The sequence below is a fragment of the Chinchilla lanigera genome, unplaced genomic scaffold (genome assembly GCF_000276665.1).
Source record: "Chinchilla lanigera isolate Chin_1 unplaced genomic scaffold, ChiLan1.0 scaffold00007, whole genome shotgun sequence".
NCBI classification, from domain to species: domain Eukaryota; kingdom Metazoa; phylum Chordata; class Mammalia; order Rodentia; family Chinchillidae; genus Chinchilla; species Chinchilla lanigera.
Window position 1 is genome coordinate 9156777 of NW_004955408.1, and position 21773 is coordinate 9178549.

At 42.5% G+C, this 21773-nt stretch overlaps 1 protein-coding gene across 3 annotated transcripts in view; it reads right to left on the bottom strand.

The window, feature by feature from the left end:
• The window catches only part of Gemin5 (gem (nuclear organelle) associated protein 5), a 42598-nt gene that overhangs the window by 20287 nt on the left and 538 nt on the right, over positions 1-21773 (bottom strand). The window contains exons 2-15 of one of the 3 annotated variants that reach the window (XM_005376212.2): positions 20890-21050; positions 19631-19812; positions 17027-17178; positions 16688-16804; positions 15494-15626; positions 13197-13359; positions 11699-11911; positions 10449-10534; positions 7283-7365; positions 6387-6523; positions 4982-5055; positions 4152-4333; positions 2360-2499; positions 1072-1243 (exon numbers count right to left, since the gene is read on the bottom strand). In XM_005376212.2, the coding sequence (XP_005376269.1) occupies positions 1072-1243; positions 2360-2499; positions 4152-4333; positions 4982-5055; positions 6387-6523; positions 7283-7365; positions 10449-10534; positions 11699-11911; positions 13197-13359; positions 15494-15626; positions 16688-16804; positions 17027-17178; positions 19631-19812; positions 20890-21050 (1995 nt within the window). Of the gene's footprint in view, positions 1-1071; positions 1244-2359; positions 2500-4151; positions 4334-4981; positions 5056-6386; positions 6524-7282; positions 7366-10448; positions 10535-11698; positions 11912-13196; positions 13360-15493; positions 15627-16687; positions 16808-17026; positions 17179-19630; positions 19813-20889; positions 21051-21773 lie in introns of all 3 variants that reach the window. The other 2 variants (XM_013508713.1, XM_005376211.2) reach the window with 2 other exon arrangements.

Here is a 21773-nt window from a genome sequence, read left to right on the forward strand (position 1 = left end):
TTTAAAGTTCTTATCTTCTGCTTATTTTTAAATCATTATTTAGGTATGAATTAGTATAATAAAATATATCCACCTTTTAATAGTTTGGCGAATTTTGATAGAGCCATGCAGTTATCACCATCACCACCAAAAACAAGATATAAAATATTCCCTGCACTACGGGTTCCCTCAGACCTGTCTGTGGGAAGCGAGCCCTAGGCTCTCCCTGCTGCTACAGTTCAGTTTGGATGTTCCAGATATCTACAAACAGAAGCACACAGTGCGCAGCCTTCTGTGCGTGGCTTCTTTTGCTCAGATGCACAGATTCTGTTGTGTTCATCAGGGTTATTTCTCTTTCTTTCCTTTTTGGGCACAGGGCCTTCAGCATTCTAAGCATATGCTCTACCACTGAGATACGCCGCCCAGCGCAGTACTGTCTTTGTTCCTGCTGAACGGAATTCCACTGTGGAGAAATACAACGCAGTTTAGAATTTATCTGCTCGTAAGCGCTTGAGTTGTTTCCAGTTTTGCTGACCACTGATAAAGTTGCTATGAGCATTCCTGTACATGTCTTTGTATGGACACATGCTTTTGTTTCCTTTGGGTCTATTTCTGAATTTTTAATATATACTGTCTAATTTTTCTAGTAGTTTATGGCAGGTGGGCAAGCCTGGTACCAGTTCATCTTTTGTAGCCAGAAACAATTTTCTGGTAACTTATTTTTCAAGTTCAAATCATGCTAGCTTTGGTCAGCGATGTCTCCAGGCTGGTCTGTCTCTCAGACGTGTCTCCTAAACTGTCTGAGGCCGTTTCTTTCCGGCATGAGCGGTGCTCCATTTCTCACAGAAGCCCTGGATATTTGAGTGGAGAATGGCATTTGGCAGCCCAACCTGGGCATGAAGTGGAATCGGCAGTATTTGGCTGTGGCTGTCTCAGCCCTTCAAGGCGGCCTGTTTTTTTACACAGTGGACCCTGCCCTGCAGACGCACTGCCCTGCACAGGCGGCTTCCTTGCTTGGCCCCGAGCAGCGCAGTGACTGAGGAGGAGAGGGGAATTAGGTGCACGTCTTCTGGGCCTCACGTTCTGACCAACCTTGAGGGGGCCGGGAATGATCCTGTGCGGAAGGCAGCCACCTGTACACGCAGAAGTCATCCGCCCCCGAGTAGATGCACTCCGGGTCCAGTGGGGACCACACCACACAGAGCAGCCGGCCTCGGTGTCCACGGAAATTGTGCAGAGGCTGTTCACGGAGGATGTCCCACACCTGAAACCAAAAGCCGCACGGAAGAACAATTTCTGTTAATTCTATTGTTTGGAAGTGGGTGTCTAAAATGCTCATTTGAAAAAAATCTACAGGTTCTCATTTCTTCATGTGATTTGTAACTTTTCTCTTAAAAGTTCAATTTTGTGGGCCAGGTGTGGTGCTGGCACATACCTGTAATCCTAGCCCTTGGGAGGCTGAGGCAGGAGGATTGTACCCAACCTGGGCTACCTAGTGAGTTCAAAACTGGCCTGACCTACATAGTAAGACCCTACCCTGTCTGAAAAACCAAAACAAAAGAGGTTCAACTTCAGACAGTGCTGTTTTCTGTGGGAGGGCAGGTGTCCCGGCACACACAAGCATCCCTATGGGGGTGATCTGCAGTGAACTAATGTCTACGGAGCGCACTGTCCCAACCAGAAACGCGTTACTGTCTGGCCTGGGGGCTCTGGTACCATGAAGCAAACAGCCCATACCTACTTCAGAAATTAAGAGTTCTAACTTCTCATAGGGAATTAGCTCTTTCATCTTGAAAATCCCTAGATAAATGACTACTTTCCTGCCTATTTCCTGAAGTATTCGGGGTCTGTCTCACAGAAGGCAGCATTCCTCACCACTCCCAGCTCTGCGGAGACAGCTTAGCAACAACAACCCTGAGACACACTCCTCATAAGTGCGTGCAGTTCCACAGCTGCCAAGGTCTGCCCAACTCTTACCCCAAACTCCTACTTCATAGCTCTGGTTTGGCATTTCACCTTGATCCTCTAGAATGTGGAGACTGCTGACTTACCAGTTTGTTAGTAGAAACTATTTCTGTGATTAGTCAATATTTCTGTGCTTGAGCAAGACAGAACTTTTCATAACAATTTATTGTACCATATGACATTATGTCAGAAAGAAATCCACAGACATGTTAGATTTTAGCTGGTGCCTGTGAATACTTTCCCTTTCATCTAAGTAAAAACCTAAACTCAACCAGCTAAGGGCCCAGGTAAAACTCAAATGCCTTCTAGAGCTCAGATGCGAGTAGCTGGCAAAGCAACATGTCTCTGGGTGGGGGCACGAGGAGAGTCTAAGAGCGCACAGCAAAGCAGCCCCCGGGCCAGGGACATGTAGTACCTGGGCTGTCCCGTCATAGGAGGCAGACACCAGGACTCCATCATGATGCGGGCTCCATGCCAGACAGGTGATCTTGGCTGTGTGTCCTGAGAGTGTGCGGAAGGGCTCGGTAATCGTCACTGGAGACTCGGGATTGTTCTCTAAAAGGTAGGGGGGAAATCAGCACTGCTAGCAACAGCAAAACACAAGACATAAACAAACACATAAGGAAAGGCTGGACCTGACAGGAGCCAAGAGTCTGTCAGAGCTGGGTGATTCCGCGAGGGCAGCAGTGCTGTGTAGTGGGAATAAAGTAGGCTCCGCAACTGTCTGACCCACAGGCTTATCTCAAGATGTGGCAGCTACATTCTTTCTTTCTAAAAGCCATCAAAATGAAAGTAATGCCTCTGGGTGTGACAATAAAAAGGACACAGCCTCACTCAAATGATACCCTAGGTAAAAATGCAGTCTGAAGCTGACCATGAGAAAATATGTAGGCGCATCTACAAAACCACTGTTCTGCACTCATCAAATGTGATAAAACATTGTAACTTACTGAACCTCAGAAAGGGCTGATGGAAGTTCTTTGTACTATTCTTCCAACTTTTTTCTAAGTGTGAGTCTGAGTTATTTTAAGAAAAAGAAGGTAAAAGTAGTATGACACACTGCTGAGTATGCTGGTGCACACCTGTGATCCTAGTCCTTGGAAGGCTGAGGCAGGCGGCTAGCCGGGGCTACATAGTTCAAGGCCAGCCTGAACTATATAGCATGACCCCATCTCAAAAAAACAGAAACAAAACAAAGCAAAAAAACAAGGGCCAGGTGTGGCAGTACATGCCTGTAATCCCAGCACTCGAGAGGCTGAGGCGGGCGGATTGCCGTGAGTTGGAGGCCACCCTGAACTGCATAGTGAGTTCAAGCCCAGCATGAAGTGTACAGTGAGACCCTGTCTCAAAAATCCAAACCAAACCAAACCAAACCAAACCAAACCAAACCAAACCAAAAATTCACATTAATGAAGACATATGTTCAATGTGATTCATAGTGATAGTCCTTACACTGTAAAAAATGTAAATAAATGTTACGTGTGGAATGAATAATCATGGCAAGTCCATATAATGGAAAGATATTTGTTAATAGCAGTAACATCCTCATATACTGACATAAAAAGATATCCTATATATATCTGAAAGAATAACTTCAAATACACACACACACACACACACACACACACACACACACACACACACACACAAAGAGAGAGAGAAAGAGAATTGTTTCCCACTATTCTGGAGATTGAACTCAGAGCTAGGCAAATGCTCTCTGATCCTATATTATATCCCAAGACCCTGTAGTGGTTTCTTTTTAAGATGTTCTTCCATACAAGTACATAGGAATGCAAACACCTTTACACTAATTATTACTGAGGGAGGGGTGACATTATGGAATGAACTTCCATCCTCCCCTCAAGGAACCCTGGTCCTTGGAACCCTTTTTAAAAATTTGAGACAGGGTCTTGCTAAGTTGTCCAGGCTGGGCTCAAAGTTGTGATCCTCTTGCCTCAGCCTGTCAGAGTGCTGGAATTATAGGCATGCACCAAGCATGCCCAGCTGAAACTGGGAAACTTCGTTTTCTCAATTAACACTTTTCTCATGTTTGAGAGAACTTTTACAAAAGATGAACAGATACTTTAGGAAGCAGAAAAAAGATTTAAAAATTTAACACCACAAATAAAGTAAAAATATATAAAAATCACGAGGGACAGCAGATGAACACACAACAGCATCCCCAGGAAGGAGGGTTCAGAAGTTACCCAGCACAGTCTTCAGGTTGTGCACATAGATGACTGCATTGTTGGAGCCGGAGGCCAGGAGGTAGCTCAGCTCCGGCTGGCTGCCATGCTCGTGGTGCCAGCTCAGGGTGTTCAGAAGCTTGTGATGTTGCTGGATGGTGCACATCAGCTTCAGGTTGGGGACCTGAAATATCTCTATTGATCTGGAATGAGAAACACACCAAGACACGAAAGCTGTGTGATCAAACTGTAGTCTCCTGCAAACACGCATCTCCCCCACTGCATCAGCCAGGAAAGGTAAAATGGAATAGAACCACCCCCCTCAATCACTGAAATGGTCCTTCTCTCATAAAGAGGCAGGTGCAAAAGGCTATTTTCTGAAATAAGTACATTCAGCTTTAAAAAATTTCAACCATCTCTGGAAAATGGTGTTTAGCAGGCATTTGTGATAAATGACACAAAGAATTAATAAGGCATGCCTGAACTAGGACTATGTTACTATGATTACCAGTGCAGAGGACATAGTAAGACCGGAAAGGGATTTCTGCCTGGGATAACACTTAAGAAAATGGAGATAGAGGCAGCTTGATGTAGGGTGTGAACCTTCTGTGAGGCATAAAATGGCAGAAGACAGTATAGCCAGGCACTAACTCTGAACTGAAAATATCCAACTCATTCTGTAGTTTTCAAAGATGCTACGTGCTCCTGCGTCAGTTGAGGACATCCAGAATAAATCAGAACACCAACTACAACAGGGATTCCCCAGCAAACGACAGATGGCACTGGCCAGCTTGTGATAAAGAATATGTGCAATTACAATGTTTTTCTTTTTTAAAGAAACAGACGCATACCCATCTTCATTGCCAAGAGCCAGGAATTTGCCGTCTGCTTTCCAGCTGATCTCTGTGTGCACAGGCAGTTTGTACTAGAAAGCAAAACAAACCAGTGCTGACTATAAACAACGTTCTTTTCTCCGTGCATCTCGCAAGTCCATGACAGCATGAGAAAAACATCTAAGCGTAGCGAAACCATTCTTCACAACAAGCTTCACCATTAGTCAAAGCATTACGACAGCAAGTACTCTAATTATAATTTCCTAAATGGGACAAAGCGAGGCCAGGAAGTGGTAAATGTCTGCAGGGTTTACCTTATGAAATACGCTTATCTGAAAGGGTTTTTATCTCACTGAATGAACCATCCCCACCGGTCGTGGTAGCAGGGTTTCACTGTCCTTACTGAATGCTGTACACTTCTCTTGTTTTCTTCCTTTCCTTTCAGTTTCTCTTTCTGAGTTACCTCCCACCCTAAGACAGTCCGGATGCTCTTCTTCTTCTATTGGGGTCTCTGGCCCGTCTCCCTTGTACAGGTCTTGCCCGTGCGGCTATTTTTGCTCCTAAGACAACTATCATTTTGTTTTGAGGGAAATAATTTCAGATTTACAAAAGCCACAAAAGGTCCGCAGCTTCTTTATCTTTTGTTTATATGAAAGGATTCCAAGTTTCTCTTTCCGCCCAGCCTCCGCATATTAGCTTCTGATCTATATACTCAACTGCCACCAAGCTAAAAGCTTGTTAGAACAAGAACTTTGTCTCTCTACATTACCTAATGTTAAAGCATGAGCAAATTTAAGGCAACAAAGGAATATAATCAATAAACATAATTTATGGTTAAGTATTATTTTTGTGCTACCCACTCAAAAAAATGAGCAGGGAAAAATAGCTCATCTGAAAGGGTAGGCTAATCTCCATGTTTATGGTCTGACTTTAAAACAAGTTTTGGCAGACAAATATGTGGACAGAGTGTCATGGCAATGTCATTCCATACTGGAATCTGGCTAAGGGACTTAAGATAGTTACCTGTATCATTTTTGTGGCTTTTGTAAATCTGAAATTATTTCCCTCAAAACAAAATGATAGTTGTCTTAGGAGCAAAAATAGCCGCACGGGCAAGACCTGTTGAGGTCATTTCCACCATGGCATCATCTGGTTAAAGCGTCAGCCTGCAAAGCTGGCTTAGTTCACAGCATCACCCAGCACAGTACAACCGAGACCCCACTCCATACTTCTGGGGCAAGTTCCCTGCTTTACTCAGGATAAAGTCTCCTAAGGTACAGGTTGAGATGCACTAATTGGCTCACGCCTCTTTAACAGTATCTTAGAGGCCTGACTTAGCAAATGGCTCTCTTTAAGAGTGACATTTAGTATGTGAGATCAGAAATGCAGGGGAACCCAAGAGAGTTTAGACACAAGAACTCACCTTGATTGCATTGGTGTCCCGGATGAGTCTGTTGATGTCAAAGGCCTCTCCACTGAACTTCCAGGGATTATGCTGGAAGACAATCCCTTCCCCTCCACAGCTGTATAAAGTGAAGGAAGGCCTGTCTCCTTCTCCTTCTAGGTAAGACGAGCAAGCTTATTAGTTTCGTACTATTACGTACAGCTTAACTATCATGACAGTATGCACCATACTACGAGAATTAAGAATGAAACATTCAAATACAATGGAAGAAAGTCACTGTTTCTTCTACCTAAACATGACTGTTGGGACGAGTAGGAAAGGTACACCAATTCTGTGTTAGCTTCTATGATGGAACGTATTACTTTAAGTATCCTGACATTCAAAGTCGTAGTACCATCAAAGCTGGGATCAGAAAGCAAACACACGTTCTCAATCATTTAAAAAATATTAAAGAAGACCCATTACTTTGCAGGGAAAAATCTGAAGACAAAGCTGACCGACTAGGAAAGGGGAAACTGTAGTGGTCAAAGGCCAGGACCCAGCATGATCACAGATAACTGATACAGTAAAGTATTTCAGCTTGCAGAGAAGAACTATGCTTTGGAGTTTGGACAAGTTTATGAATAAATGGTTCTTCTCACAAATTAAGTATTTTTTTTGTGTGTGTGTTTTTTGATACCAGAAATCAAACTCAGGACCTTGTGCTTGCCAGGTAGGTGCTTATGCCGCTGAGCTATACCCCGGCCCTCTCTCACAAATTCCAATTTATCACCTACCACTGGTACTCTCATGGACCCCTGGGGACACAGCAGACCACACAGATGGTCTCTGCACTGGAACATTTATGATTCTTCGTACCTTTTATGTTTCAGGGAGTTTTACTATATTTGTAAGAGAATGGCTTAGAAACTTACCAAGTGACATGGGGGATACTGGTGGCCCCCAAGCTAGCGTGTACACAGTCTTCTTATGATAAGTGCTGGAAATCTGTGGAGGTCTTCAGGGGAGGGGTGGAGAATAAATGAATTTAAACAAAATGTCATAGTGGAAAATAGAACTTCTTTTTCTACAAGGTCCTTAGTTGCTATTAGACAAAAAGAATCCAATAGCAATTTAACTTCTCCAAACGTGATTGTAAAAAAACCATGCTCTACAAAACTGTTCCCATCTACCTGGCCTGTATGGGATCACGTTTCTCCTCGCTCGCTTCTGAACTGTCCACTTTATTTGTGTCAAGTAATCTAACATTACTACAGTTAAGAGTATAAAGGTGATCACAATTAGAGAAAAGTGGGCCACTTGTTCCATCTGTCAAGATAGAAAATGCAAACTGTTCAGTTTAAAATTAAGGTTATTGCTAAGTATATATCATCGCTATGCAAATGTTTCCACCTTTTGTTCATGTTACAAAATTAGAAGTCATTTTAGACCTACTCTATGCCATGAACACCACATTATTAAACTGTGACAAGATTTCAGGGCAGACAGATTGAATGGTACAGTTTTTTATTATCTTTTTAAGGAAGCTTGAGTGTTTCTGAAGGTTTTCTGGTTATAAGAATGTGTGTCATTAAAGAATCCTTGACTACTTGCAGGGGAAATGGCAGCACTGTTCTTAATTTACTGACTCTTTGTATAATTATTTTTTTTCTTTTTATGATGTTTAGAACTCTACAACCTATAGCTGAGCTGGCAGTAGAGCTACTTACTTGCAGGTGTGTAAGTCACAAATTGGTTATGGTAATTTCAGACAACGGACAGAAATTATTTTGGCTACGAGAAACAGAAGCTGCCATTCTGGCCGAACGCTTAGTAACACATCTATAGCAATATCCTTTCTCTCTGGACATGACTTTTCTAGAGTTATTTGAGTATTCACTTATAATAAGAAGAATCAGACTGACAGAACTAGCTAGTTATATTACAGAAGCTATTTAAACACAGTTTTGTTTTGTTAACTATCTCCTTGAAATACTGTGTTAATTAAAGGGGAAACCTAGTTCCTGAGTGTGGGCTCTCTATGGGCGTTTGAAGTGCTGCGTATGAAAAGGAGGGTGGCTGGGCAGTACAAATCGGCTTATGCAGAAGTGGCTGGTGGGATGGTGGGGCAGGCACCTTGTGTAACGCAGCAGTGAACAGCACATGCATGGGAGCTCTGGCCGCTGCGCTCTGCTGGGTCAGTGTGCGTGCAGCCGCAGGCACTGAAATCTGGATTGTGCCTCATCATCACACACCAGAGTACTGATGCTCCCCAACCAGTTAGAAAGGTGGGTGAGGGCACTCTGAACTCCCAGTCCCTGGTCCGGCACACCTGTCCATGAGGCAGCTTAGCCGCATGTGGCTCCTGGGCGTGTGAAATGTGGCTTATGGACCTGAGGAACTGATTCTGTAACTGTGTTTAATTTTGATTAAACAACCACATGTAGCTACAAAGTCAAATGGCCCAGTTATGGACAGACAGTGTGAGTCATAAATATACTTTCTTGCAGTCACAGTGAGTGTAAGAAACAAGTGGGACTTAATTTAATAACATATTTTATTTAACTGTGCATATTAAAATATTATTTAAATGCAATGAAAATAAAATAATTATTAATGAGATATTTTGTTTTTTTTGAGACAGGGCCTTGTCTTGTAGTTCAGGCTGGCCTTGCATTCAGGGCAGTTCTGCCTCAGCCTCCCCAGTGCTGTGATTATAGGTGTGCACCATTACACCCAGCTGTATTTCTGGTTTCAGAAGTTTGTATATTTTACATTTGTAGCACATCTCAACTTGGATTCACCACCTTCCTTGTGCTCAGTAGTCACTGGTATCTAAGAACTACTGTAATGGGCAAGGTAGCTGAAGGCACAACTTGCAGTTGATAGGAAATATGTGGACTAGAAAAACAAGTCACTAGAAGAAAACACAGAAGTCACTAGGAAATACAGATCCTCCACATTTAATGACTTACCTGTTTAATGACTCTTTGGGCTTACGACTGAGGTGTGCTGCTCAGACTTATGACCAGTCTTTCTTTTTGTACAGTTTTGTACATCTCATTTGTACAGCCTTAATGTTTTTTTCTTTTTTTGGTACAGTGTACTTCGTTTAGATAGTCCTGTAATTTTTGTATAGTATTGTAGCTTTATATTCTGTTATACATTACAGTACTGGATGCAGGAGTTATGGAAACAAAGTCACCAAGCTGGAGTTTCAGATGACCATTTCTTTGTTCTGAATACTGTAATGCACATGCTATCTATGACTCCTCATTTAGTGACCAATTCATCTAATGATCTAGTCAAACTCAGTTGTTAAACAAAAAATGTCTGTAACCAAAAAAGTGTAAGGTGTGCAGCAGTTTATACAACAATTTATCTCGAGTCTTCACATAGAAAAGGCAATGATATAGAAAGGCAAGAAGTAGGGGCAGTGTCCTAGAGTAAGAGAGAATAGAGAGACCAACGAAATGCAGTGTGAATCCCAGTGAAAATGATTGGGAAATAAACAAGACAAACACTGTTAGCTCAACTGGGGAAATCTGTATATATACTGATACATACACACATGTATACGTATTATCAACATATATATGATATACTTTATGATAAATTGTATTATTGATTTTGTATGAATATGACGAAGTTACTGTTAATTTCTTAAATGTCATTAGGATATTGCTGTTACACAGGAGGAAGTCATTAGAACTGCAAAGGAGGAGTATCAGATGTCTGCAACTTTGTTTCATAAGAAACACACTGAGACACACAGATTAAACAGGGCAAATGTTAAGTGACAGAAGGTACATAGATACTCTTTACACTTGATCTTTCAGCTTTCACGTATGCCTAAAAACCTTTGTAAAAACAAAAGCAAATAGTGTCTTTTAATGGTTCCCAAATATGATAGACTGAATCACCACCACCAGAAAAGAAACTTTAAATTAAACTCTGAGTTCTCAACCTCAGTATTAGAACCAGAATTTTATTCTAAGAAAGCCTTAAATATATCTTGATGTACATCCAGGTTTATGAATTCAAAGTGCAACTTGTCACTGACATTTCAGCCAGTGGCTAAAAAAGCAGTGCATTTCTTACTTGTTGGAGTAGGTGTCGTACAATCCCACTTTTCCGTCATCAGTGCCGAAAGCTAAGCAATGTTCCTTCTTCGGGTGCCAGCACAACTACAACCAGAGTTCCCAGATAAGAACGTATGAGAAAAGGGGCACACATTTAAGGGACTGCTTATGTGAACCTTTAAATGTACGAATAGAAAACTTTTTCATTCTTTATTTCCTTTAATTCTCAATGTTTAAAAACGAAATTAAAGTTACCTGTAACTCATCATCCAAAAAGCCCTACAATATTCTATCTTTTATTTTCTGACTTTTTTTGGAATAAGCTTAGATATACACAATAGAAAAAAAAAATGAGTTCAAACATTTCAGTGATGTGCATGATACACTGTAAACTGGGGATCAAAGATTCCAGCACGATTTAGAAAATGTGATTCTAGGGGCTGGGGATTTAGCTCAGCGGCAGAGCATCTGCCTGGCAAGCACAAGGTCGTGAGTTCGATTCCCGGTACTGGAAAAAAAACAAAAAAAAAAAGAAAATGTGATTCTATTAATAATTAAAATTTGAGCCAGGCATGGTGGCACACATCTGTAATCCCAGCACTCGGAAGGCTGAGGCAGGAGGACTGTTGCAAGTTCAAGATCAGCCTGGGCTACAAAGTGAGCTCAAGGCCAGCCTGAACTGCATAGGGAGACTTTGTCTCAAAAGAAAAAAAAAATTACAATTTGGAAATTGTTAGTTGTAGTTTCTAGATTACAGAAGTGGGGGTACTGGAGGAGAGGGTATGGTATGAAAAATGATTGCTTTCTCAGACTCTGTATTGTTTGGTTTTCTTTTTACATCACAAATATTTACTGCTTTTAGAGTAAATGGCCACAATACAGGTGTCATTTGAGAGAAAAAAAGTTACACGTTTTCTAATCTGTAGTCCATGTTTTGTTTTATAATTTGCATTTTTATAAGTTACCTTTTCACACTGAAAAAACCTACACTATCACTTTTAATAGATACTACTCCAATATGTGGTTATATTATACTATAATATATCTTCTATGAACATATCAGCGTATTTCTACTTTCTTACTATTAGAAATTATGAATAAGGCCTTCATTTTAAGCTCTGAATTTGGGGATGATGGGTTTTGTTGGAGGGTCCTTCTACTTTCCTAGTTTCATATTTCATTGAAAATACTCTTAAAAGAATAGAGTTCACTTAGTTATCTCTACAAAACAATTGTCTACTTCAAAAAATCTTAAAGTAGCAGCCTTACCGCTGTAACCTTGGACTTGACTCCCTGCCAAAAATTTTTCACGTCATAGTTGTTCTTTTTGGACGATGCATTCCACACCCGGATCATGCCATCCCCAACACCAATGGCCAGATAGCCTGTGTCCTCAGGAGAGAAGGCCAGGCTGTATGCAAACCCGCCAAGGGAAGGTAGGGTCCAGCAGCACTCCAGCGTGGCCATGTCCCAACATTTTACCTGAAAAGATCAGGGTTAGGGCCTAAATATAGAAAAAAAGCAGAGGAATACGAAAAAGACTCCCATATTTCAAATGGAGTAACTTTAAAGAGTGGGTAAGCATTATTACAACTTTTCTAGTAGGAATTGGAAAAAGCATCTCTTAGAAAAAACACCAGCCGTAAATTATATATCTCAAAGGGATCTTGCAGTGTATTTATTCCCAGACATGCCCAGGGAATTCAGCATCATGCAGCTAATAAACCAGAACCCAGGGCTCCCACTTCCCGGTGTCCAGCGGTTTTTGCACTCTATTACACCTCTTTCCACTTCCCCATTTAGTGAATTCACACTGAATAAGGATGAGTGTGGCCTCAACACAGGGAAAAGCCAAGATAAACACCTTGAACTCGGAGGAGGGAAAAGTTTGTAAGCATTACCTGTGGAACACAAAGACTTGGGATAAAAAGTCTATGAAATAAACCTAGCCTCGTTGCAAAGTAGGTCATAGACTTCTTTTTTTTTTTGGTCTTTTTGAGACAGGGTTTTGCTATGCAGTTCAGGCCGGCCTTGAGCTCACTTTGTAGCCCACGTTGGTTTTGAACTCACGATTCTCCTGCTTCAGCCTCCCGAGTGCTGGGATTACAGGCATGAGCAACCACGCCCGGCTTACAGACTCTTAAATACAGCCAATTCATACTTCGTTTGTTTTTTTGGGGGGTACCAGGGATCAAACTCACGACCTTGCGCTTGCCAGACAGGTGCTGTGCTGCTGAGCTAAATCCCCAGTTCCAGCCAATTCATACTTCGAGAGACTTTACCAAGAGCAGATGGTTCTGTTGCCTAAATTACTGTGTAGGACCGTGATGGTGAACCTTTTAGAAACTGAGTGCCCAAACTGCAACGCAGAGCCCACGTACTTATCAGAAAGTACCAACACTGCAATTAAACCTGAATACTGAAGTTTTAGTTAACAACAACAACTCATACATTAACATCTTTTGTCTTAACAACAACAACAAAAAAAACAAACAGCACGTGTGCCATGGGTTTGCCACCACTGGAGGGTAAATCAAAGTACAATGAGCTCACACATCCTTTTGTGGACACATCACACTTAATGGCTGCTTTAGTAAGAAAGCATCTAGTGATTCCTCACATTCCCCCTGCCAGGGTCCTGTGGACACACTCAGAGCTGATCAGTAACACTAGCTCTGAGGCTGGAAGTAGGGATAGCGTATGAGGACTGACATCTTCAATCGCATCCAACTGAGCTACCAGGCAAAGGAAACCAAGTAGTCCTTACATCTCTATCCATTGATGTGGACAGGAGCAGCTGCTTGTCATCCTCAGTCTGCAAAGGACATAAATTAAAGACGATTCTGGAGTGATTCTGCCCTTCTGAAGCGCTAAAGAGGGTGTATTTCCGTCTCCAAGACTGGGTGAGATCCCACAGCAGCAGTTCACCCCTGAGAAGGAAGAACACAAGTGTCAGTTCTCTCTCATAAGCAATCTGAAACAGGAGACTGCCGAGCCAGGCTCTGGGCCTTAGCTGTAAAATGATTTCTGTTCATTGTTCCTTGACAAAACACAAGTCAAGTGGGTACAGAACGGGCCAAAAGATAGGAAAATCCTCATTTTGAGCATTAAAAGAATTGCTGACAGGAAGTAGACTGCCATACAAACGTCATGCTGGGGACTGGATCTGCCAGGGGGAATAATTATCCAGAATCGAACAATACCCAGGTAACCACTGTGCCTCCTGACCTGGACATTCCCGCAGACTGACCAAATTTACAACACCTTGACTTGTGTCTGTCTCTTCCTGCTGGTTTTGCTTCAATCCTGTGTTTTTCCTCCAGAGCGTTAAACTGCGGGTACCTACTGCTCCTTGTTGTAAGAGCTGAAGTCACGCACCCCTCAGTAGCTGTGTTTTCTGATTTGCAAGTCTGTTTTGCACCCACATACAACTGTTTTTTTCTTTTGCCTAAGGGGACTAGAATGAAGTAGCTATGGAAGATGGAGGTGGGAAGGATACTTTACTATAAACCTCTGTTCTTGAAACATAAATGTACTAAGCTGTCTTTTACGGAGACTGCTCCAATAGCTTTAATTATAAATGCCACCATAATCTGCATGGCCTCACTGTGCACATATCTCTTTTTGGGGGTGGCAGAGAGAAGGAGGATCAAAGAAACATTTTGGAGGGATATATATGCTTACTGTATTCATTTAAAGGCAGGAATCTGCTTATTACATTTACTTAATCTCAGCAACTAGGAGCAGGTTGTTATATTTTAAAGCACACATATGGCGTTTTGTTGTTGTTGTTGTCCAAGTGTGTGTGCTCGGAATCAAAGCCATGGGTTGAGTTTTCCGGGCGAGTGGTCTGGCACTGAGTCACGCCCATCCCCAGCCCCTCATTTAGTCTTTGTCTTTTCCTGGCACACAACTCCTAAAATTCTTGGAATCTCGAGTCATAAGCATCCTTTTTTATATTAAGGAGCTGACTGGTGGCTGGCAGCCTCCAGGTAGCTTCAAGATGGGATCTGGTCATCAGAAAGACTAAGGCAGAATCAGATTAGGACTGCTGGCTCCACCTCCAACCTCCACCCAGAAGCGGGCGGGGAAGACGGGTCAAGTGGTCACCAATGATCAAGGATTAATCCATCATGCACAGTGAGGAAGCAGCCATAAAAGCCAGAAGACAAGGCTCTGAGAGCTTCCTGACAGCTGAGCATGTGGGCAGTCCTGGAGGGAAGGAAAGGGGCCCGAAGGGCAGCGCAGCTTTTTATTCTGTCTCCCGTGCCTCACCCTGTGTATCTCTTCATGTGTGTTCTCTAATACCATTATAATGAGCTGGGAAGTGGGTGGTATCCCTGACTTCTGTGAGTTGCTTGTGCAAATTAACTGAATCTGAGGAGAGGGTTGTGGGAACCCTGAGGCACAGGTAAAACAACCGGGGGTGGGTGCGTGCGTGCGTGCACGTGTAGTGCTGGGCACCAAGCGCTCAAACTGAGGGATCTGACACTGTCTCCACGGAGACAGAACTTTAGAACTGAATTGAATTAGAGCACATACAGTTCGTATCTGTTGCAGAATTAATCACTTACTGCTGATGGGGAGAAACCCCCTCACCATTTGGAGTCACAGAAGTCACCTGCATTGACTGCAGTATGAGAAAAGAGGAACAATATTTTCTCCTACAGAAAGTGCTCAATAAATTTTGTTTACTGAATGGCCTTAAGCTTTCTAAGAAGTAGAAAATGTTACTTCCACTCCTCTTTCTACACAGGGAAGCTGTGCAGAGTAACTGAAGCTCAGCACCGTGAAGTGTCTGCTAGTGAACACGAGCGCGGTAAGCCTCAGACTGACTCTGGAGTCATCTGTGTCCGACTTAACCCCAGGGTACAGTTCTGATCGTTCCATGGCCCTGTTGGTAAACAGCACAGGGCTCATGATTTTCCACTTTAGCGGCCCGTCACAGCACTTGCCGTGGCCATTACACTCTCCACCCTCCATGCCTACAGCGAGAGTCCTGCAATCACTGAGGGCAACAGGGAAGCAAAATGTACAGAGAGATTGTGATCGTAAAAGACCTACCCAAAGCAACTGGACACCAGCTGTGTCGGCTGATTCTCGGGCCAATACAGTGTCAACCAAAGGCGCTCTTTAACCGTTGGGTCCACAGCCCCTCCTCTTCTCTTCAGAAAGGGGATTTTCAAAGTCATCACTCCTACACGTTAGGGAGCAGAGCGAGCACTCAGGATCATGAAGCTACTTACTTGAAGTCACCAGCAGTTCACAACACGCTGTCAGTGATCTAAGTCTGTCAGTTTGGTTACCTTGAATAAATACCTCATTTTTTCCAAGGAAACATTGTAAGTAGTACTTAATCCCAATTTGGCTAAATGTAGGTCAAACAAGATTTTATACACTGTTCTGGTAACCCAAACATGTTAAGAATATTTTTTGTTTGGTAAAGCGTTCCCAATTAGAATTGAGACCCCAAGGTGGTAACAAAACCCAAGATTTTCCGAAGTCATAAGGACAAAAACTGGGGTTCCTTCTCCTTGTTGGCCGTAAGTCCACCAAGGGGAAAAAAAACAGCAGTCAACACGGTGTAGCAGGGGAGTACCTCCGCCAGTGCTACACCAGGGGTTCCTACTGTGTACTGTACAACCAAACCACAAGTATGGTTTTAGAAAATGCATACGCCAGAGTCCAACTCCCAGAGATTCTGATCCAGTAGACATGAAGTGGGGTCCAGGAGCCTATATTTACAAACTCTCTTGCTGATTCTGCTCTACAGAACTGAAGGTCACTGTATTTGACAGCTCCAAGTTTAGAGATTATCATTCTAGAGGGATACTCAGCCCAAGAGCCCCATATGGATTTTTACTTAACTTGGATAAGGTGTAAACATGCAAACATGCACTTCTATACTGGATTTATATCATTTACTCTGTAGCTTTTCTATTCCTGTGACCCAGGCCCTGCCAAGTTCTAATAAGCCTGTCTTGTAAGTATGTTGCTCTCCATACCAAATAGTAACCCTTGCATAAGGCAAGAATGTTTGCTTTCTCCTGAAATGCATCAGAAAACACAAAACCCATTATGTTCAAAGCATAGAGAGTTCTAGCCTGGACTAAAGTGGAGCAGCTGTGATTGGGACAAGACAATAAAGAACTAATTTTTGACAGACGATAACCTCTTAGAATAAGATAGAACAAAAGACAGCCATTCTACCAAATTAATATAGGTTCTACCATAAGAGACATCACACATTAGCCTTACCTCGGCCTCTGGTGCAGCTCCAGATTCGAATGGTCTGATCTTTGCTTCCAGTGGCTAAGTAGCAGCCCTTTGCCTCTGCAGTTTGTGCCACAACTTTCCCATTGGGAATTGCAGGTTCTTCTAGGACAGAGATGGTAATTTTATTTCAAATTTGCATTAACACGCACATATGCTACTTAAAAGAAAAAAAAGCTCACAAGAGTTGCCAAAACTTAGCTATCCCTTTTTCATAGGTATACTGTGAAACCTAGTCTTAAAATACAATTCAGACAATTTAATTCTATCCACTTTGTTCTTTAGGTCTGAAGAGCACTAAACTCTCCTTTTAATCATCTCTACCTGAGTTTTCTTCTTGATTTATGGATAAGCAATCTTCACCAAGCAGGGGACACCAGGCTATGGAGTGGATTTCATCATCGTGCCCTCGAAGCCTATGAATAACTTCTCCTTTCTTACTGATGTCAATTATAACCACTATGCCATCCTTGTAGCTAAAAAAACAACAGAAGTGTTAGTGAAAAATCAAGACAGTCTCTCTAGTAAATATTCTGGCTTAGGAGTCACCACTGTGGACTTCTAAAAGGTAATGCCAAGAAAAGGAAAGGACAAAAAACATTTCTGTTTTGTCCTCCTTTCAAATTGCTCATTTCAGGCTTCTTGATTATTAGAACATTCCTTCATGATCAAGACTCTTGGCCCTAATACTGCACATGTTTTCTGGCATAAAATGCTAACAGTAAAGATGCTTTTATTCAAAGGGAGCTTATAGAAGAGTTCTAACTGGAGCGTAGCAACTCCCCTAATTAGAGATGAACTTGTACTAGTACACTGAAAAGTTTTCTTTTTACAATGGTGATATTTTTCTAACTACAAACTTAACAAAGCCATAGTACTCTACATTCTACACCCACATATTTCATGGCTGACATTTTATGAATTCAAAAGAAACTGAGAAATTCTAATAGCTTTTTAAGAAAAAAACTGATGAATTATTTTTTTGATGCAGGGTCTTGTTATATAGTCCAGCCAGGCCTTGAACTCACTGTATAGCCCAGGCTGGCCTCGAACTCAGGAAATCCTCCTGCCTCAGTCTCCCGAGTGTTGGGATTACAGGCCTGAGCCACCACATTTAGCAATGAATTATTTCAGACACATAAATATCTATCACCCAGTTAAAAAAAAAATTATCCAAACAGCTGAAGCGTTTGGTATAACCACCTCAATAAAACCTCTCCTTCTTTCCTGATAAATCACTAGTAGTCAATTTTTCTTCTTTTGACAAGGTCTTGCTATGTAGTTCAGGCTGGCCTTGAACTCACTATGTAGCCTAGGCTGGCCTCGAACTCACACTGATCCTCCTGTCTCACGCTGTGAATTTTTTATTACATCCCTCCTAGCTTCTTTCTGTGTATATTACTAAATATGACACAGAATTATTTTGTATATTTAGAAACCTCATATAAATGGTATCATGTAATCTATTTTTCTGAAGATTGCTTTTTTTATTTATTCTGAGTCAGCTATGCTGACACATGTAATTCTAGGTCCTGTTCAATCATTTACACTACTGCATTAGTACTGTGTTGTATAGATTTATCACCGTTTAATCATTTTCTTCTGAAGGGTTTCCCATTTTGCTATCATACAAACAAAAAGTTGCTGTTAATATTCTTGTACATATATAAGATGATTTCAGATTTGCTGTCTAGTGATGGACTGCCAGCATGTAAGACAAGTGCATATTTGTTATTTTAGAAAGCGCAAAATTGTTATCCAGAGTACTTGTAGCTGCTCACATTCTCTACAAATTACAATTCTGCAGTGAAAGCCACCATCACAGATTAAAAAAGGAAACTAAGCAACTAAAAGAACTCTAGAAGTAATAGTGCGCCAGCCTGAAGACTTGGACTTTGAAAATCACGAAGTTATGAAACGTAATTATCATAAGATCAAATTGTTTTGAAGGTTGAGTAAGCTTTCTGGAAATAATCACCGTTCTGAAAGATCCTCTGCAAACAAATTATGATTTGTGTAGTTCTCTGTACCTGAAGACCTTCCACTACCTGAGTTCCTGCTCTTTCAAGATCTATTTGAGTCAAGCTTGTCAGACCCAGAGCACTGCCCTTTCTTCTCCTCCCTCTAGTACAGCAACGGTGTTCCGGCTTCACAACAGCACTGATGATGCACACTTGTCGCTTCCTCACTGCTCGCCTACACACACCTTCCCACCTTTTCCCACAGTACCTTGTATTTAATATTCCCATGCCCCTGCGTGCCTCCTCGGGCTTCACGCAAAATTTTGTGCCAAGTTTTTCTCCAAGTGAGTGTCTACTAGCTTACACCCCCAACCACACACCAGTCTCGAGTCCATTCCAGTCACACTTTCTTCTTTAATATTCTAGTAAGATGGCCTATGCCAAGTCTTCAGACTGGATGGAATAAACATCTTTGGGTGAGAAGTGTATGGAATAGTGAGGAAAAAGGCAGTTCATGGGAAACAGCCGTGGTGATAAATGAGAAGACAGATCCTGTTGCCATGTCCCTTCCCACTCCACAGGGAGCGCCCAGCACCAGCGCCAGAATAGGCATGGCACACTGGCAGCTCCTGTTACATCCAAGAACACTAGATGATATATGAAAAACGTGAAAGAAAGAACTTTCTTTCACTTGAAGAACTTTCTTTCACTTGAAAGAACTTTCTAACACTTGAAGGCCGGCTGGAGAAATTGGATACGAAGAATGAGGAACGTATAGTATCACAGAGGAGAAAGAAAGAAAAACAAGAGAAAAAATGGAAGCAGAAATGACGCTTATGGCTCGGGGAACAGTAAACATTTGTACAAAGTTTCCTTTGAGGAATAAAGGCACAGGAGAAGGTAACACAAAGGAAAAACATGAGGATAAACAAAGATAAACCATCAACACAAATGGCATAGTATTTACCCAATGGCTACTAAGTCTTCATGATGAGGTGAACAAGTAAGACAGAAAATCGTCCTGGGCTCTACGAAGAGGCGTTGGCTGTCACTTCTGTTCATCCAATAGCAGAAAATGACTCCTTTTTCATCTCCAGATACTATTAAGTCCTTTACTCGAGGAGACCAATGCAGCGCTGATATGGTATGCTTCAAAACAAAACGAAAGTATACCTTTGTTTCTCATTTGTCAGTGATGGATTTTTATTTAATTTTTAACCTGAATCTCAAACCAGCATAATGCAAGGCACATCACAGGTACGTAATAAATACTTGTTGCTACTATTATTTTATTTTATTTTTTGAGACAGGATCTCGTTATGTAGTTCAGATTAGGCTTGAACTCACTATGTAGCCCAAGCTGGCCTCAAACTCATGGTGATCCTCCTGTGTCAGCCTCCTAAATGCTGGGATGACAGGCGTGCCCCACCATGCATGCTACTGTCATGCAGCAACATCATATTAACTAAGTGATGAGAAAATGCAGACTAAAGGGGACCAAAGAATCATTAAAACTTTTCTTTCCTTAAACAGATCAACACGAAGTTCCTACAAGGCGTTTTTTTGAGACAGGGTCTCGCTATGTAGTTCAGGCCAGCCTTGAGCTCACGTTGTAGCCCAGGCTGGTCTCGAACTCACAACGATCCTCCTGCCTCAGCCTCATAAGTGCTGGGATTAAAGACATGGGCCACCATGCCCAGCATCTTACAAGGCTTAAGTGAATCTTTTTCTTTCCTCTGTTCTCTCAAAAGCCAAGTATATCAAGTAATGTTCTGTTTTAGAAATGGGTTTCAGCTTCTTATTTACAGTTTATATTTAGTATTTTATGTGAGTAACCTGCTAGTAAATAGCAGACTTTGCAGGCCATGCTGTCTGTGTAACTCACCAGCTTTGCTGTGAGGCATGAAAAGAGCCACCAACAGGACTTCACTGTGGTTGTATTCTAGCAGCTATTTATAGGTGGAGTAATAAGTTTGCTAGCCTCTAGTTTATGTACAAAATATGCATTTCCTTTAAGAAAAAGTTTTGAGGACACCTTACAATGATAGTTGTGTTTCTAACTGATGGATACAATTATAAAAGTTACCTTCCACAGCTGAAGGAGGAAACTGTACTGGAAACAAAAGTACTATACAGATACATAAACCAAAGTACTGTGCAGATACATAAACAAAAGAACTATACAGACGCATAACAATGTTTTCAGAAAGGAGTAAGCCGAGGTACCTGATGGAGTGCATGTTCCGTCACAACCGTTTTTGTCTCTACATCCCATATTTTCACAGTCCCATCATCCGAGCTGGTGGCACAGAGATTGTACTGCCCAGGGTGATGCGAAAACGTGAAGCCGGAGACCCTCTCCGTGTGTCCCACCAACTCTCCTACGACTTTAAGCAAAACCAGACTTCAAGTTAATTAAAACGCTATTCATGGTTCCAGATGGAATCATACTGCAACCGAATGATGAGAGACCAGAGGCTTTGGAGTCACTTAACCCACACGTGCAACTAAAGTATCCACGGATCCCTAACTTGCAGCACCAGATGCTGGCACTGGCTCTGCCACGTGACTTCAGACAATTCATTTCTTTCTCTCTGAACTTCGCTATTCTCAGCAGTAAAATAATGCTGAAATCGTCACTGCGCTTGAGTTGATTTTTTGTTTCTTTGTTTTTGCCTCTGTGACAGGGTCTCGCTCTGAGGTTCAGGCTGGCCTTGAGCTCACTTTGTAGCCCAGGCTGGTCTCGAACTCGCAAGGATCCTCCTGCCTCAGCCTCCCGAGTACTGGGATTACAGGCGTGCGCCACCACGCCCGGCTGCGCTAGGGTTGAGAAGCAGCTCAAATGAAGAACGTGAAAGCCAACTACTCCGACCTGGCCACAGGGCGTCTGGAATGGAATGCCCACTACGTCACATCCCGAGGCGCAGAGCCTACTCCGGGGCCGGACAGCATGTGCGCAAGCCGCACACCTCACAGGCGCGAGAGTCACTTATTTGCAGGACCTCAGGGCCGGCAGCTGCAGACAACCCACCGCGGGGGCCCCCAGGAGGCTCGAGCGCGCGGGCACGGCGGGCGGCCGTCCGGCCTTGAACCCGGGGCGGCCGGGTGAC